Genomic DNA, 19,041 nt, shown 5'->3' on the forward strand with positions numbered 1-19,041 from the left:
AAAAACTAAACATTTTTAATTAACAAACACTTTTTGAAAGTGTGTTCTGTTGAGACAAAATAGGCAATAGAAGGACAATGTGCTTCTTATGCTTCTCTTCAGCAAGACTTTCAAGTTAGCTTGAATGAGAACTGTGCATATAAAAATAATGGGCACAGCTAAAACACATATAATAAATCTTTATTGAATGCTGGTGGCATTCTGGAAGAGACAGATAGAAGCAAAAACCTGAGTGAAGGAAGGAAGGCATATATGATAATGGATAGCTATTCTGCCAAGAATGGGAGTTTGTACGGAGGAGTAGTAATTGGAAACTAAACTAAGGTTACACTGTAACTTGTAGTGACTTTTTCCCAGTTTGTAGTCACAAGTATTATTTTCTGCTATGCCAAGTACTTGGTGTTCTGAGTACTAAGGTCTTTTGATTTAAATCATACAATTTAGGGTGAAATGATTTTTTTAAAGGTAGCTTAACAAAACCAGTTAGCCAATGAATATTTTTCTTTAACTAGAGAAGGTCATTCTTTGGGATATTTCTGATATTTCATTGAGTTTTATCTTCCAGATACCTACAAAACAATCTTCTGGAGATATAGATATAAAATACATCTTATTATATATTATTATTATATGTTATATGTATCATATGTATTATGATATGTAATACATCTTGCAGATCTGTAGCTTGGAGCACAGAAGTTAATGTTCTGTTTCTTATCTGTATTTCTCTGGCAAGTCAAATATCCTCAGAGATCATAGAGAACTTGGAGATAATTAAGTGATATTCAGATAAGTTGTCACTTGGCCAAGTATGTTGTTTTATGAGGGACTAAGAACTAGAACACAGGGCTCCTGATTCCAACTCCATGTTTTGTTTTGTTTTTTCCCCAATATATTGTATCACATCAAATACTGAATCAAGTTAAATCAAGGTATTTTCCCATTAATATTTTATTTGCAATTTTAGTGCTTCCACTAACCTTGCCTTAAATTGGATAATACATTCTTTTGATTGGGCCGTCAGTTTTAAAAACTACTAACTTTATAATTGGGTTTATTACATATCATGATTTTTTTGTGTGTGTGGACTAGGGTTTGAACTCAGGGCCTATACCTTGAGCCAGTTTTTTGTGATGGGTTTTTTCAAGTTAGGGTCTTGTGAACTATTTGCCCGGGCTGGCCTCGAACCGAGATCCTCCTAATCTCTGCCTCCTGAGTAGCTAGGATAACAGGCATGAGCCACTCGCTCCTGGCATATAATTTTGATTACCATTATAATTTCCCACTTTTGTGTGTCTTATTTGAGTATAGCCAAGAAGAGTATATGTGTGGGGTATCTTTTCTTAATACAAAATTTACATACAGTCTTTGGTAGGTGATGATGGCTAGCAGTATCACTTTTGTGGCTCTCTCATATATATTCCTGTTACTTTGTTGAATTTCTTCTCCAAGTAATGTTAATTTTCTTGGTTTTAAATTTTATACTTCAAAAACATTTTTTAAAAATTTTCATAACTTTAAGTGCTAGATCTTCCCTCTTTAGCACTAGCTCTAGCTCTGTTTGCTTTAACTGCAATTTTTTAATTGGATGTGGTATGGGACCCTAGACTGCTTAACTCTGTATTTCTTTTACACAAGAGACTAGACCACTTGCATTTAAAATATGGTTCAGTCATGGCTGAACATATTCTTACTGACTCAATACCATATCCCATTAATCCTTACAGTAACTCTAATTTAGTCATTAATTAACTACCATGTAACTGTGCCCCCATTACTTGAGGTGGCAGAGGTGTCTGCTGAAGATAAGCCCAGGAAGGTAAAATCACCAGATATAACTACTTGCCTTGTCTGGTAGAAAGAAACATGGTTGTTTACCTACTGGAATAGGTCCCTGTTTTCCCTCCTATCCCTGTTTTATTGCTGCTTCTTATAATAAAGTTTCCAACGAGGAAGTATGATGTTGAAAAATATTCTATTTATTAATAGAAATATTGCTATTAAATATAAACAGGTATTACTTCAAAAGTATTTCAACTCCAGAAATTTTACATTCACAAGAAGTTTTATTTAAAAGGAGTTGCATTTAAAAGTGCCTCATCTACATTTTCCATCAGTTACTTCTTTGTTGATAAACCTTGAGATTTTTAAGAGAGAGATGAGTGAATACAAAGAGAAAAAACAAAAACAAAAGAGACTGAACTTTCAGGAGCTGGGAAAAGGAAGTCAATAATGACATAAATCAAGGCAGACAGAAATTTTAAGAAGGAATGTACTTCAGTCAATGATGTGAAATACTGTGTATAACTTTTAGAAGGAAATAACAAAATTTCTTTTTCCTCAGTCTTATTCAGGCCCAACTAGGATGCATTCCTGTACAAGATTTTGCTTTGACACAAGACACAGCGAAGATTTTTAGAAATGGCTCACGAATTGCAAGATGTATGTTTTAGGATAGTTGATTTTCAATGTTTTTCCAGTAAATTAGTGTACTAGGTTTAATATTGGAAACTTTTTCTTTTAGGGTTGTCAGATTTTGTGGCTGCTCAGGAGAAGAAGTTCACTGCTCTATTGAATAGTTTGATTTTAGCTAAATGTTTTAGGTGTAAACTTTGGGAAAACTCTCTGTATGTATCCAAACAGCTGGAAAAAATTGGTAGGTACTGAGTACAGCAGGCAGTCTGTCATTGTCTGCAATTTATTTTACATTTCACTGTTAAGAGAATTATGCTATGATGATTATAGACCTGTAAAGGAAAACATGTTTTATGGGCCTAAATAAATACTCTACTTTATTTTTGAAAATATGATTTTCATTTGCTTTTTGTTACATTTGAAATCAACTGAATAGTGCATGAAAAATCTAATAAAAATACACCCATTTTAAAATTTGTTCTCATACTGAGAATGAACTTGTTTCAGTAATTAGGTAACTATGTGATGCTGACTTTCACTTCTGTGGCTAATATTTAACTGTGTTTCAATGACAAGATATCTAGCAATCTTAGCCATTATTAATTAATTATAGACACTTATGTTACTTATATATTTTTCCACTTTCAGCAATAGTAGGATATTAGTGTTGATCTTCATATAGATTCTGTAGACAAAACATTGTGCCTGATTATTTTCTTTCTATTGGAGATTAGTATAAGATACTCACTGAAAAAGCTATACAAGATGCCATTTATAAAAACTAGGATCAGACTTATGGACTCGCATTTTCCAGTTTGTTACCTTTGACTTTGTGACCCTACTCTTTAAATAGCTAGAATTTTAAAAACAAAAATGTTATCCCGTGACTAACAGCCTTGTTTTATAATTTTATATCTTTTGGGAACATTAAAAATTATGGAATGTATTGTCTTGTTAGTCTTTTGAACAAAGATCTCCCTCTGGATTTTTTTTTTGAAGTCCTCCTTTTTATTTCCATTAAATGTGAAATCTGGGGGTAGCAGAGGGCTGACCAGAAAGTCTTGAGAACTGGGGTAACAGTGTCATTAGCTGTTGAAAGTAAAGTCGAAACAGACTAGAAATTAAAGGTGAGTGTCCTAAATTGGGAAGGAGGTTTCATACAACATGTAGAAAATAGGATCCTACAGAAAAAATTGAAATTAGTTTAAATGATTATTAATGTTTTATTATACTTGATTGAAAAAAACAGTCTTTCCAACTTCCAAAGATATTGGTGGTCTGGGCATCTATTGTATTCTGTCCTTTCCAGATTATCAACCACTAGCTTGTTTTTCACACATACTCAGTATAGCGGAACACAAAAAGCAAATATTTCCCAGAAACAATTAATAGAAAAGTAAACAAGAAAAAGAGCAAATCCAAGGCCTTTTGGGTATGATGAAAAAAATAATTACCACAAATTGATTTTTTACAGTGAATATAATCTATGTTAAAAGTCAGGAAAAGTTTTGAGGGAACATGGAAGTGAACATTAAAGAATATGCATTTGAGCACTAGAAACTTTGGTCTTAAGAATTAGTAAGAGAAATTCCCAGGAATAGTTAAAAGTTTGAGTAAGGAAATAGGGATGTCATACCTTCATTAGTAATATATGTGCCTTAGACAAGGAGGTAATGCTTTGGGCTTACAAAATTCTTATAGTATCCTCTATTTATGGATTTGATAAATTTATTTATAAAAGTATAAGAATTTAAAAATCCAGTTTCTGAAAGCATAAGGAAACAACAAAGGTCCAACGCTAAAATGAACTTAATATATTTAAGGAACAGAAAAGCTAGTGTGGCACTACAGGGCATTTATCCACTTAAGAAGATGGAACCCCAAATGACTTCATTACTTTCCACTAGGCCCTGCCTCCTACAGGTTGTACCATCTCAACACTGCCATACTGAGGACCAAGTCTCTACCACACAAATCTTTGGAGGATACGCTCCAACAATATGCAAATCACCATTATATATTTGACTTAATAGTTTTTAAGTTTTTATTTTATTAATTTTGTGGTCCTGGGGATTAAGCCTAGGGCTGTACAGATGCTAGCAAGTGCTCCTAACCCAAAAGTTTTTTTTATTAATGTAGTTGTTAAATATTTAAGTATAAATTTCATTTGAAGTGAATTATTTCAGTACAACTCTTTTATTAATTTTCCACAGGTATAACATTGTCAAATGCCATGGTAAATGCAGGTTTGACCTCCTTTAAAAAAATAGAAGCAACAGATGCCAGAGAACTTGAACTGGTACTTAGTATTCACTTATTCCTAATGTTACCTAAATTCTATTTACATTCTAAAGGCTATCTTTTATGATCTTTGTTTCTATTAAAAAATTTCATAGTCATAAGTTATATATCACTAAGATTTTGGGTGATAATCATTGTTAAGACTATTCATCTAAAAATATTTTAAGTGTTATGGTAAGAATATAATATATAAATATGTTTAGATCTTAAATAGACATCCCCCTTTTGGAACCCAAATAAAAGAAGCTGTGATGCATTTACCAAAATATGAACTTGAAGTACAACAGGTAAATGTCTTCTGTTTCTTAAATATTTTGATTATCTTTCCAAGAGTAAAACTACCCATAACTAGAGATGAGTTTGAATAATAAGGTTATATTTTTAACACTTTTATACCTATCCTTTTTTTGAAGATTGCAAGATATAGCGATACCATGGCGGAAATACTAGTGACCATTATATTAAAAAACTTTGATCAGCTACAAACTAAAAGAACAGCACCAGATTCTCACTATACTACATTAATTATAGGTGATGCGGATAACCAAGTAGTTTTTAAGTACAAAATTATGTAAGTAATTATGAAATTTCTATTTGATTTTATTTCTAAGCATTTACCGTAAATGAAAAATTCAGTAATATCACTGTGAGATCAATTAAATTATATTTTTCTTGAGAAAATAATGGGTAGTTTCTCTTACTTGTCTACTAAAGAAGGTATTAATTTTGGGTCTGTTTTAAATTGTTACATTCAGTCCTCAGGAAAACACAGCATATAATCTATCACCATGGTCTGAAACAAATGAATAGATGACTTTTATCAAGTCTTTCTAATTTTGCTGTTCTCTAGTCATTCATGGCCTTAGTACTCTTTAGGTATAGTCTTTCTCCTTCTTACCTCAAAATATAGCTTCTATCTCCAAATTAAAATCCAACAAACTATTGTTAACTCCATTATAGGATATAGAAAAATCAACCTTATGATGGAAGTGCCTTCCCTTATGCCTACTTCTCTAGTGTGCCATTCTATAATTTTCACTTCAGCATTTTTCTAGATATTATTTTCTCCCATGATGTCATAAGCAAACTCTAAGGATGTCAGTTGCAGTTATAGGTAATACTTTTCGAGTACTTAGTAGGTTCCAAGTATTTGATTATTTAATGTTTATATAAGATATAAATATTATCTACAGGAGAAATTGAGACAAAGAAATTTTAGTAACTTTTTTCCCCAAAGCACAGTGCCAACATTCATTAATTCTCACAACACCCCAAGAGGTAGGTCAGCATGTCCCTTTTATAGTAGACAACTGAGACATAAGTCAAGCAAATCTGCCCAAACCTGCTTGAGGGCACAAGGGCAGCTGCTGAAGTGCTAGACCCGAAGCCAGAAGCTAGGGGTCTTGGTCCTGCATGCACCCACTGGTGGACATTGCTTGAGCAGTTACATGAAGGACAAAACACACAGATCTCTTTGCCAACAACAGAAAAATCAATAGTTCAGATGGCCTTCAGAAGCATGTTAATTAAAGAGAAAAAACATTAACCATATGAGTGAGGCAAGAGACCATGCTGAGAGTGGTGAGAATCATCATGACTGATGATAAAGCAAGACATAGGCCAGGCAGTCTTCAAAACAGTATGGAGAAAAATAGGAAGCCATTCAGGGGGCAACCAACCCAAATCCCTGTGGCGACAAATTAGAAAAAGACCATGGAAAATTCCAACCACTCCACCAGGAATGACAATAATTTTCATTCACATTAGAAAGACCAATACTATTTGTAATATAGTAACTAGCAATCAGTATTCTATTTTTCATACCAACTTTAATCCTAAATATTCTACTTTTTTTCTCACAGATAAGAGCTCTTCCTTCTAGCAGATCTCTTTCCCTCTACATACCCATCTGTGCACTGACATGATAACTATCAAAAGGCTCAGTGTAATATGTCTCATGTTAATTAGCTAAGCTAAGAGGGCAGAATCCAGGAAACTATGTAACAGGCTGTATGCTGCTCCTGTATTTCAATTCTACTTTCTATGAAGTGCACACAGAGGAGCACCTCATTCTTTTGTACAGGGACTAGTTAACTTGGTTCAATATGACATTTTTTTTCCTTTATTCATATATTCGTATGTGCATACATTGTTTGGGTCATTTCTCCCTCTTGCCCCTCACTCCCTCCCTCTTCCCTCCCCACCCCCCTAGCTTCCAGGCAGAACCTATTCTGCCCTTTTCTCCAGTTTTGTTGAAGAGTAGATATAAGCAATAATAAGAAAGACAAAGCGTTTTTGCTAGTTGAAATAAGGATAGATATACAGAGAGATTCCTAGCATTGCTCCCATGCACAAGTGTATTACAACCTGAATTGATTCATCTCTACCAGACCTCTTCACTACTTCCCAGTTACCTTCCCAAATTGACCTCTGCCGCTTTAAGGTTACTGTTTAGCTGCTCTGCAGTGGGAACATCACTTTCAAGTTTTGGGTTTCTTACCTATCCCCATTCCTCCCATATGTGCTCTCCCCTTAGCGTGTGACCCAAGTCCAACAACATTACTGCCTTTGCCCTAAAGTCCACATATGAGGGAGAACATACGATTTTTGGTCTTCTCAGCCTGGCTAACCTTCCTCAGGATGATGTTCTCCAGTTCCATCCCATTTACCTGCAAATTATAAGATTTCATTCTTCTTCATGGCTGAGTAAAATTAAATTGTATATAAATAACACATTTTCTTAATCCATTCGTTAGTAGTGGGGCATCTTGGCTGTTTCCATAACTTGGCTACTGTGAATAGTGCTGCAGTAAACATGGGTGTGCAGGTGTCTCTGGAGTAACCTGAGTCACATTCCTTTGGGTATATCCCTAGAAGTGTATTGCTGGGTCTTACGGCAGATCTATGTTTAGATTTTTAAGAAGCCTCCATATTGTTTTCCAGAGTGGTTGCACTATGCATTCCCACCAGCAGTCCCTTTTTCCCCACATCCTCACCAACATTTGTTGCTGGTGGTGTTTTTGATGATAGCTATTCTAACAGGAGTGAGGTGGAATCTTAGTGTGGTTTTGATTTGCATTTCCTTTATGGCCAAAGATGGTGAGCATTTTTTCATGTGTTTTTTGGCCATTTGGATTTCTTCTTTTGAGAAAGTTCTGTTTAGTTCAGTTGCCCATTTCTTTATTGATTCATTGATTTTGGAGGAGTTTAGTTGTTTGAGCTCCCTGTGTATTCTGGTTATCAGTCCTTTGATGTATAGCTGGCAAATATTTTCTCCCACTCTGTGGGTGGTGTCTTCAGTTTAGAGACCATTTGTTTTGTTGTGCAGAAGCTTTTTAGTTTTTTTAAGTCCCATTTGTCTATAATTTCTCTAATTTACTGAGCTGCTGGGGTTCTATTGAGGAAGTCCTTGCCCTATACCTATTACTTCCAGAGTGTTTCCTACTCCTCCCTGTACTAACTTCAGAGTTTTGGGTCTGATGTTATGGTCCTTGATCCATTTTAAGTTGATGCTAGTACAGGGTGATAAACATGGATCTAGTTTCAGTTTTTTGCAGGCAGATAACCAATTTTCCCAGCAATCAATATGACATTTTAAAAGAAATAAGAAAAAAGAAAAACTTATTAAGACTTGCACTGTGAAGCATAATATTGGAGTAGGAGTAGATTTATTATAGCTACCCCCAAATTTAAAGTGACACAGTGACCACAGAGTTAAAAACTATCAGTTATTTCTGCATATTTTACGATAATTGATTTTATCTATAAGCTTAAGGTAAACTTACCAATGCTTCAGAAATCATACTTATAAAGATTATATGAAAGTTTGAGACCAGCCTTGGCAAGTAGTTCACTAGACCCCATCTCCAAAATAACCAGAACAAAATGAACTGGAATTGTGGCTCTAGTGGTAAAGTGCCTGCTTTGCAAGCACAAGGCCCTGAGTTCAAACACTGGTTCCACAGTCGGTGATGGAGGGAGATCTTTTACATGGAAACTAAGGGTATATAATGCCTTTTAAAAAATGAAATTTTAAAAAATTCATGAAAGGCACTCTGAAAAGTTTCAATTTCAAAAATTACTTAAAGGTAAGTAAGATTGGCAGCAACAGAGATTACTTTTTAAAAAATAAACAGTTATAGAAGCTACTTTTAAAAAAGAGTGAACCTTTGGCTTCTGAGTAGGATGAGTACATGATGAGACAACTATCCAGGGGAACACAGTGCAGCCTTACGTCACACAATTGGCATCACCTGTGCATTGTGTTGCTTCTCTGTTCCTCAGAAAAAGAAGGGTAGATGCACTGTGTCAGCTGTTTCACTGTTGTCATTTCCAGTGAGCATAAATGCTGAACATCATTGAGAGAACAAAAATATAATTTGAAGGAAAGCAGCCCTTTTTAATAGGAAGGTGGAATATGGCTTATGTGTCTCTATCTAACATTGCCAGGCAGTTCTGCACCAACTGGAGGTTACTCTTTGCATGCTTTAGTTTTAATTCAGCAAGCTCTATTAAATTTTTCTGAATGTAGAAACTCTTCTTGTCTTAAAATCTATTGTTGTTGTATTGAAGATTCAGATATTTTTTCAGACTTCTGAAAGCAATTGTTGGGAAGGTTCAGCCTTTAAAACATCATTATTTTTGTTCTTACCTTATCCAGTGCTTTATTAGCATTTTCATAATCTACATGTGACCTAGGTCTTTTGTAGAGGAGATCCTTAGCAGATTGAGATTCTTTTAAGTAGTATTTCAAAAGATCAGAAAGTTTAAGGTCCTCATTTTTCTTGATTTCAGACAGTTCTGAATCTTTGAGGAAAAACTTACATATATCTTGTAAATCCTGAGTTTCTAAAGCATTTAGTGAAGAACTAGTTCTGTTGTAGTCATCTGTAGTACTATAGTAGGATCTTGACATCCTATCGGATTTGGATGCATTCTTAACTCAGTTATGATACTCTAAAGGGAATGTTTGTTGCTCAAAAAAATGATCTACATCCTTTACACCTGAAACATTTATTCCATCTGCTGATTTAACTATGCTTTTAAAGAAATCTTCAAATTTTTCTTTTTATTTTTTTTTCTCACACATTCATCTTGATTATATTCCAAAAAGACATGGAAATTTACATCTTTTCTTAAAATAAGATGTGCTGCCACATCTTATAGGAATACTTCATGCATTGCAATTGTCTTCTTGAATATTGCCAACTATTCAGCTTCTACATACTGTTTCATCTTTGTGAGTTCCTCCTTTTGTCAGCAGTTCTCCTTCTCCAAGCTTCTGTAGTTTTCCCCTTAAAGCAACAAAATAATGTCTTGGTGGTGATGGTGGGATGATGTGACCTACATAGTCTTCAGTTTCAATGAAGTAATCATGAAGCCAGGTAAATTCTTCATGTTGCTGTACAACAGAGAACTCATTTTGTTTAAAATTTGACAGTGAACTCTTTGTTTGAACATCAGATTTTACTTTATCCCTCTCACTAAAAGCATCAGAAAGGTATTCCTACAGGGGAGTATCACTTTGAAAGCCTACGTTTATTGTTTTAAGTCCACGGTCTTTCTCTGAGAGGACATCTGAGCCATTGTCCAGGCCTTCCATCATGGCTACTAGGATAAGAGAAAGAGATCTTAGTCAGGGCAAAATAGTTTCTGCTGGGTATTGAGGGGGTGGGGGGGAGAGGGAGGGGGCGGAGTGGGTGGTAAGGGAGGGGGTGGGGGCAGGGGGGAGAAATGAACCAAGCCTTGTATGCATATATGAATAATAAAAGAAAAAAAAAGAGATCTTAGTCACTTCAACCAGGTCATATGACTAGTTCATAGCAGAATGTAGATTTGAGCCTTAAGTATTCTGACTCCAGAGCCTGTGCTCTTACCTATGTTACTGTGTTGTAAGCTTAGAAATGATAGTAACTCTAAAATGGGAATCTTCTAATTGTTGCCAGGACACTTGAACATACTTTCCTGAAAGGTCCCATGGAAGGTTCCTAAGGGACTATAGTAAATAATAGGATAATTCCTTTCACTATTAGCTGCTCTCCTGCAGTTAACTGTAGCACACTTGTACAAATCTTTGTTCTGAATGACTATTAAATCTAATGATAACCCTATGTTAGATTAAGCTAAGTTCAATCATGAAATTTGTTGCTAGTTTTTTTGTGACCTTATTAGATACAAACTACTTCAGCTGGGTGTGGTGGCCCACATCTGAAATACCACCAACTAGTGGTGGTGAGGAGAGGGTGGCAAGAGGATCTTGAGTTCAAGGCCAGGTTGGACTAAATAGTGAGAATCTGTCTTAAAAAAAAAAGGTCAGTCACAGTAGCTCAAGACTTTAATCCTAGCTACTCGGGAGGATTGCTTTTTAAGACCAGCTCAGGCGAAATGTTTGTGAGACCCTCATCTCAACCAGTGGCTAAGCACAGTGGTGTATGCCTGTCATCCCAAGCTATGAGGTGAAGCACAAAATGCCAGGCCAGCCTAGGCATAAAGCACGACCCTTTCTCAAAAATAACCAATACAGAAAGAACTGGTGGAATGGTTCAAGTAGTAGAGTACCTGCCTAGAAAGGCACTCTTTGCCAGGTGTGCCAAAACCCCCACCTTTTTTGCAGGGGCAGGGGGTGGTACTGGGGTTTGAACTCAGACCTTGTGCTTGCTAGCCTGATGCCTTTCCACTTCACCATTTCAGTCACACCCTCATACCCCTCCCCCCAAAAAACCTAATTCAAATCATTTTAAAAGCTATTATTGATGTTTTTACAAATAGATTTAACTTATGGATAGCCAATTTAAAGTGGTAGTAATTTAGGCACAAATTGTGTTACTGTCAACTATATATTCCAGGTGGGCCTCAGTGAGTTATTGTAACTTTGAATCAGCTAAACTTAATAGTTCATTGATACTTTATTCTCCCACCTTAGAATTTGGAAAGATAGTTCTCAGTAATCAGTTTACTACTAGAAAGGACCAATTAGTATTTGGATCACTATTTAAATTATGTATTGCTATTTTTCAGGGATTCTGTTTTGCTAAAAACTGGAAATTGGGTTAAAAAAATTGATGTGAAGAGAGCTCTTCTATCTGAAGATCTTAGCATAAATCTAATTAGTTCTGATTTTGGTAAGTTAGCTGATGTAATGAAGACGTGAATGCAAAAATACACTATTTGAAATTATTTCTTTGTACTGATGCAAAAAATAATAAATACATAGAAATGATATATTTGCATAATATTAATAAAATTTAAGGGAATTTCCTGTAGACATGGAAAATATAACATGGACCAAGAAAATATAATTCACATTTTATTTGTTGACTTACAGACATTTCATTTTCCATCAAAGTTAAATTTCAATTGTTAGAGGGACATTTTTTATGATAATAATGTTTAAATATTCATTTGTTGTATTTTTCAATCTTTTAAAAATATTTTAATTTCCTGGAATTCTTAGCTGTAGAGTTGCAGTAATATAAGAAATATAAAAGAAATAAATTGTCTCATGTGTGGATTTATATGACTTAAATAAGCATTTGTATACTTTTTTTCTGTTTCCAGTTGGACTTGATATTCAGCAGAAATTTACGATCTTTTACCTAGGACCCAAGAGGTTTGGAAATCAAATAATTATGCAAAGAAAATCAGAAACAGAGATTTCTCATTCTATACATCCAGGTAGAGCTAATGTAACAGGACCTAGTAAAGGTAAATAGCTCTGTTAATTTCTATTTTATATTAAAACACCAATATGGCCAGGGAGGAGAATCATGATAGTACTGCTCCACTCAGATTGTGAATACTCTGGAATTGGATATTTAGGTTTCAGATATTAGTAAGGAACAGTAGGAATTCTCTCTTATACTTACTGTTTTTCAAATTGGGGCAAAATTGATTAGTCTTTCTATATACATTTTCCCTTTTCTCATACCATGGCTATTGTCAGGGGGAGAAGAAGTGATATACAAATATTTATAGATTTGATGCAGACTGAACTGAAAATGAATTTAATTTTTTAATTTTTTTATTATGTGGATTTTCAAACATGCACAGCAGTAGAAAGAAGTACATAATGAACTCTGAGTACTAATTAGTCAACTTAAATATTGATTGACTCATGGCTAGTGTTGTTTTACCCATATCTTACTTAAATTTTCCTCTTTCATATTTTGAAGCAAATCTCAGATATCACATCATTCCCTCTAAAATGCTTCAATATATATTTATAAGTGGTAAGGGTTTTTTAAAAAATAAAACTACATTGCTTTTGTACATCTAAATGTTCAAATTACCAATTGTCTCATAAATGTTGTAGATAAACACTCTCTTGATAACATATAGATATACCAGATTGGCTCCTGAGTCCTTTTGGCTTATCCCTCGTACTTTTGACAGCTTTCTTTCTGTGCAGGTTGATATGCTATTCTAACTTTATATCCATAATCAGCTTTTTCTCCAAGGATCCTTGTTTTTTTTTTTAATGATAGTAGTTTTCTGTCCATTGAGTGGTCATTATCTCTTGGACTTTTTCCATGCACAAAGTTAGGAAATATGTGATATTTTTTTGTTTTGAAAGATGAAATGCATCATACTTTTATGTATAATTTACACTTATAGGTCCAAATCAAATGTAAATGTGTAGGCTTTGTCCTTGGTCTCAATTATCAGTATATCTTTCATACATGCTGAAAAATTTGATTTTCAGTGACTCAGACATAAAATGTCATTCATTTTTCATCATTTATACACATTATATATACAATAAATAATTTGAAAATAGTAACACCAAGTTACACTCTTAACACAATTATTACAATTTAAGAATTCTTATGGATATTTCTGTTATTAGAATATATCTCTCACTAGGCATGTATAGTCAAATTAATGTGTTTTAAAATCACTTGGAATAGATTCTCTATATGGGGCTATGTTCTAACTAGATATATGTATATGTTCTTTCATTTTATTTTATTTTATGTTATTAGGACTAGACTTAAAAACTTAACATTATTTTATAATAATGTAAAATAGTTATATGATTCCACAGTCAAATCTGTAAAGCAGTGATAAATATTGTTAACAAGAGGCATGGGTAGTCTATTATTCAGCTCTTCCTCATCACTTGGTTCCCTCTTCATTGTTCTGCCCTAGTAAGGGGAGTTAACAGGTACTGGGGAATGAGAGAGCAGTAGTTCCTACCAAAGTAACCTGAATAGTCATTCACACTGAATAGTCTTGGTAGTTAGATAGTAACTGCAGTGAGTAAGTAGTGCAGAACGATCACATTTAGAATTATTCTATGAGCTCATGAGTACAATCTCTTCTTCTTTAGAAGAAGCCCTGAAGAGCATCCATTTCTGGTTAGGGGATAATAGTTCATAGCAAGCCAATGCTTCTGTAGTAGCACATATATAAGTGCTATACTTTGGTTCTTAAATGTCCACTAAAGAATGACATTTTTGTTAGTTTTTTATAGTACTAGGGATTGCATGCTAGGCAAGTGAGTACCACTGAGCTATACCTACAGACTTTAAGGCCCATGTTTTAAAGACTTGGTTCCTAGGAGAGCATGGAACCTTTAAGAGGTGGAGCCTAATGGGAGATCTTTAGGTCACTGGAGGTGATGGGGCCTTCTAAGGGGATTATAGTAGCCCAGCCCCTTCTCTTTCTCTTTTTTGCTTCCTGGTCTTTGAGCAGTTTTGCTTTGCCACGTGCTCCTGCCTTGATGTACTACCTCAGCCAAGTGATCGTGGACTGGAATCTCTAATGTTGTGAGCCAAAAGAAGCCTTTTTTCTTTATGATTTGATTATCTTAGGTATTTATTATAGTAATAGAAAGCTGACTAATACAATGTTACAAAAATATAATTTTTAGTGCATCAGAAATTTGTGGAAATAATAAGCTCTAAAGGAACTAAAGCTCCAGAGAAGAAAGAATCATTCAAGCTAGAGCTAAAGAGTCAAGGGGGGACCCATAGGTTCTTCATTAACAGTCTAGTAGGCTATATACTACAAAGGGGTTTACATGATCAGCCACTCACCATGTTTGCCTGACAGAGGGAAAGGGAAACCCCCTCTGATGGAATAAAACATAATCTAAACCCACAGATACAATGAATGCCATATAATAAAAAAATTTTAAGGCCAGCAAAGAAGCAAGACCATATGGCTGATAATTACCTATATAAAGAAAATAAAGCAAATCTATAGAGTCAAATAGTTGAGTTACCATATAAAGACTGAAAAATAGTTGTGATTAATATTTTCAAGAAAATAGAGGAAAAATAGACTAAACATATGAAAGAATGGAAAATTTCACCAGAAAATTGAAATTTGAGCTTCATTTGAAAATTAAATGTAGTCTCTGTGTGTGTGTGTGTGTGTGTGTGTGTGTGTGTGTGTGCTGCTGGGATTGAACTCAGGACTTCGTGCACACTAGGAAAGTGCTCTTTCCTCTGAACTACAACTCCAATCCTAAATCTAGTCATTTAAATGGACTTGCTAGGATTCAAAAATACCAAATCTGAAGTGAAGAACTCATTATGTAGATTTTATAATAGAATAGATATAACCAAAGACAGGTGTTGTGAATTGTAAGATACATCAATAGAAAATATCCAAACTGAAGCCCACAGACAGAAGAACTCAAAGAACATAATACTCAAAAGGTCTACTTTGCTCAGAGGCAAAGTAGAAAGGGAATGGGACAAAAGCAATATTCAAAGACAGAAAGGATGAGCACATTTCAAAATAATGAAAGACATCAAAGCACAGTCAGAATTTTGGCAAACTGTAAGCAGAAATAAATACACGGAAAACCACAGCTGGGCACACTGTAGCAAAACTACTGAAAATCTTAAAAAAACAAGCAGAGAAAAAGTACACATTACCTTCAAAAGAGCAACAGTAAAACAGGCTGCTAACTTTTCAACAGTAGTGATGGAAACTGGAAGATAAAGGCATGTAGCTTCAAAATGATGCCAATTTGATTTCTATATGCAGTAGACAGTATCCTTCAAATGGAAGTGAAATAGAGACAGAATAAAATAATTTAATAGTGACATCACTATTACTAAGTTTTCAGCCTGAATTTATAATAAATACTACAATAAGTTCGTTGGAGGAAAGTGATCACAGATGGAAATGCAGGAGGGAATGAAAAATTGTAAAAAGGATGAGTACATGGTTAGTATAAATTGTGTAAAACAACAATTGAAATGACTTGAAGAATTTAAATATATGTGGAATATATTCAGAAAGTATTTTTCTTAAATGTGAAGAATATAAATGGAAAGGAATAATAGAGATAAAAGTAGAAATCAATGAATACAGGATGCAAATGTTTGGCAGAGAAAGACCAATGAAGCCAAGATTTAGTTCTTTGTAAGGATGAATACAATTATGAAGCTCCTACAAATCCAAGCAAACATAAAGAAGAAAAAACAGAAATTAATAATATCAAGAATGAAAAAAGGGTATCACTACAAATAATACAAACAAAAAGTTATTGAAGATCAAAAGCATGAAGACAAGACATATTCAAAACTTCACAGCAATAAGTTTGATAGAGTTTGAAGTAAAATGGGAAAAAAGTTCCTTGAAAAGCAAAACTTACAAAAACTGACCAGAAAAATGAAAATGTCTGATACTAGTAATATAATAGAAGCAATTATTAAAAATCTTTCCACACAGAAAACTCGAAACTCATATGGCTTCACCACTAAATGTTCTTAAACAATTAGAAAGAAATGATATCATAAATATTATGATTTATGACTGATTTATGACAGTGATTTATGACCACACAGTGGAGACAAGGATGATCTTTCAGTAAATGAGGTTAGATCAATTGAATGTTCCTATTGAAAAAAAAATTGTGCAGGATATGGTTTGAGTGTGTCACCCCAGAGGTTTGTGTGCTGTAAGCTTGGTCCCCCGTGTTGCTGCGTTGCTGCCTTTAAGAGGCAGGGTCTGGTGGGTCACACCTGTCCTTAAGGGCAGCAGGTTATTACAAAGTAAGTATACTCACTTGATTGGCCTCTTCTTTAAGCAAGCAGTTTCCTTTCCTTTTCTTCTCTATATTGTGATGCAATCCAAGGGATCCTAATTAAAGGCTGAACAGCTAAAGCTATCCAGTCTTGGACTTTGAGCCTCCAAAACTGAGATAAGTAAAACTCTTTCCTTTATAAGTACTCAGCCTCTCCAGGAATGGTGGTGCACCCTATAATCATGATTACTCAGGAGAAGGAGATCGAGAGGGTTGCTGTTCAAGGCCAACCCAGACAAAAAGTTGTTGAGACCCTATTTCAACAAATAAGCTAGGTATGGTGATACATACCTATAATCCCAGGTACATGGGAGGCATAGGTAGGAGGATCATTGTTGAAGGCCTGCCTGGGGCAAAAATCTGAGACCCTATTTGAAAAATAACCAAAGTGAAAAAGGACTGGGGACATGGCTCAAATAGTAGAGCAAGAACAAGTTTAAACCCCAGTACCACCAATTAATAATAATAATAATAATGACAATAAGAATAAAAATACTATACCCAGCCTCCAGTATTTTGTTAAAGCAACAGAAAATGAACACAGACTGTATCTTCATCCCATATTCATACTCTCAACAAAATTTATTTCCAAATAAATGGCTGATTTAAATGTGAAAGAGAAATAATAAAAGTTTTAGAGGAAAAATAGATCTTGCAAACCCTGGAATTGATAGATTTCCTTCACAGAACAGAAAGTTCTAACTTTTAATTTTATTAACTTGACTGTGTTAAGTCAACACAGTTCTATTCATCAAAAAGACACCAGTAAGAGAGAACAGCAATTTGCAGAATATTAGAAAAAATTCATACATATACCTGGCTGAATTGTATCCTCCCAAAATTTGTACATTAAAGTTCTCATTTGTGACTTTATTTGGAGGCAGGGTCTATAGAGAGATAATTAAGTTAAAATGACATCATTAGAGTGAATCCTAATCCATTATGACAGGTGTCCTCATAAAAAGAAGAAATTAGAACACAGACACATAAGGAGGGAAAACCATGTAAAGACATAAGAGAGAAACACAGCCAGTTCACAAGCCAAGAATGAGATGCCTCAGAAGAAGCTAACCCTACCAACACCTTGATCTTGAACTTGTAACTCCCAGAATTGTGACAAAATAAATTCTGTTGTCAAAGAAAGTCAATCTTTAACACTCCTTGTTATGGCAGCCTTAGCAAACTAATACACTGGCAAAGAACTATATTATATATAATATACAAAGAGTCCCTATGTCTATAAGAAAAAAATAAATTATTAGGAAAATGAGCATGAGATTGTATAGATACTTCAAAATATAGAGGATATCCAAAAGTCACTAAAATATTAAACAATATTTAACCTCATTAGATAGTGGGGGAGTAAAAATTTATAACAACCATTATTCTCAATCACTAATGTAAGTATAAATTGATATAACTACTTAAGAAAACTAGAAGTATTTATAAAGCTTAACATTTTATGTTAGAGCAATTCTCCTTCGAAGAAAGTACCAGATAGAACTCTGCATGTGTGTTCAACAAAAGACATTTCTTAAAGAAAAAAAATCTCATTGTGTATATATTTGTACATAAAAAAGGAAGAAGGATTTCTGCCTAAATTTCAACAACCTTCTTTCTCTTACAAGTGACTCCCACATCAAAGTAGTAGGCTATAGTTGTATTGTTTATACTACCTTTTCCTCAAATCTCCATTCTGGCCACTATTTTCCTGACTGAAAAATTATCAGGAACCAGGATCATTATTTAGTCTGAATCCAAATTCCCAGAAGGGAGGAAATACTTCATTTTAAGAAAGACAGTTTGAGATTAGGACTGCGGTACTATAACATAAGCTCACCGTCAGATGATCATTCTTTACCATCTACAGAAAGAACCAAAGATAGATGTACTGTGAAAGAGAAGAGTAAAGCAGAGGTACAAAGTGAAGCAGAGGTGAGAATGCCAGAGCTGAGCTTCTGATGGTTTTCCATTTCCTGGTTCTAGTCCCTTCTAAAACCTAGCTGCATTATTGCTTTTGGATTCTGTAGCTATATTCACATATTTTTCCACCAAGCATCAGTTTTTTTGTTTTAAATAGCTTGAATTGTTTCTGTTAATTGCAACTGTAGTGAAAGCTGAGATGTCTGCTATGCTTTCTACTAGCGTGAGCCTTTTATACTGGCAGAAGTTCCTCCCCATATAGCACAACCCTGCAGAAAGCAGACAAAAGATGTGTCCTATTAGACAAGTAATGTTTTATTACACATGCTCACATATTTGCATACATACATATACATCCA

General features: G+C 34.4%; 1 protein-coding gene and 1 pseudogene across 2 annotated transcripts in view; one reads left to right on the plus strand and one right to left on the minus strand.

The window, feature by feature from the left end:
* Hfm1 (helicase for meiosis 1) overlaps positions 1 to 19,041 on the plus strand; it is a 117,790-nt gene that overhangs the window by 74,495 nt on the left and 24,254 nt on the right. For both annotated transcript variants that reach the window (XR_012448942.1, XM_074076498.1), the window contains exons 24-30: positions 2,345 to 2,442; positions 2,525 to 2,656; positions 4,629 to 4,714; positions 4,920 to 5,003; positions 5,130 to 5,287; positions 11,734 to 11,837; positions 12,274 to 12,420. Coding sequence is in view for 1 of the 2 variants with exons in the window: in XM_074076498.1 (XP_073932599.1) it covers positions 2,345 to 2,442; positions 2,525 to 2,656; positions 4,629 to 4,714; positions 4,920 to 5,003; positions 5,130 to 5,287; positions 11,734 to 11,837; positions 12,274 to 12,420 (809 nt within the window). In the remaining variant the exon portion in view is untranslated. The remainder of the gene's footprint in view (positions 1 to 2,344; positions 2,443 to 2,524; positions 2,657 to 4,628; positions 4,715 to 4,919; positions 5,004 to 5,129; positions 5,288 to 11,733; positions 11,838 to 12,273; positions 12,421 to 19,041) is intronic.
* Positions 9,139 to 10,321, minus strand: LOC109679284 (sorting nexin-6 pseudogene; annotated as a pseudogene).

Source organism: Castor canadensis, chromosome 6 (genome assembly GCF_047511655.1).
Source record: "Castor canadensis chromosome 6, mCasCan1.hap1v2, whole genome shotgun sequence".
Classification (NCBI taxonomy): Eukaryota; Metazoa; Chordata; class Mammalia; order Rodentia; family Castoridae; genus Castor; species Castor canadensis.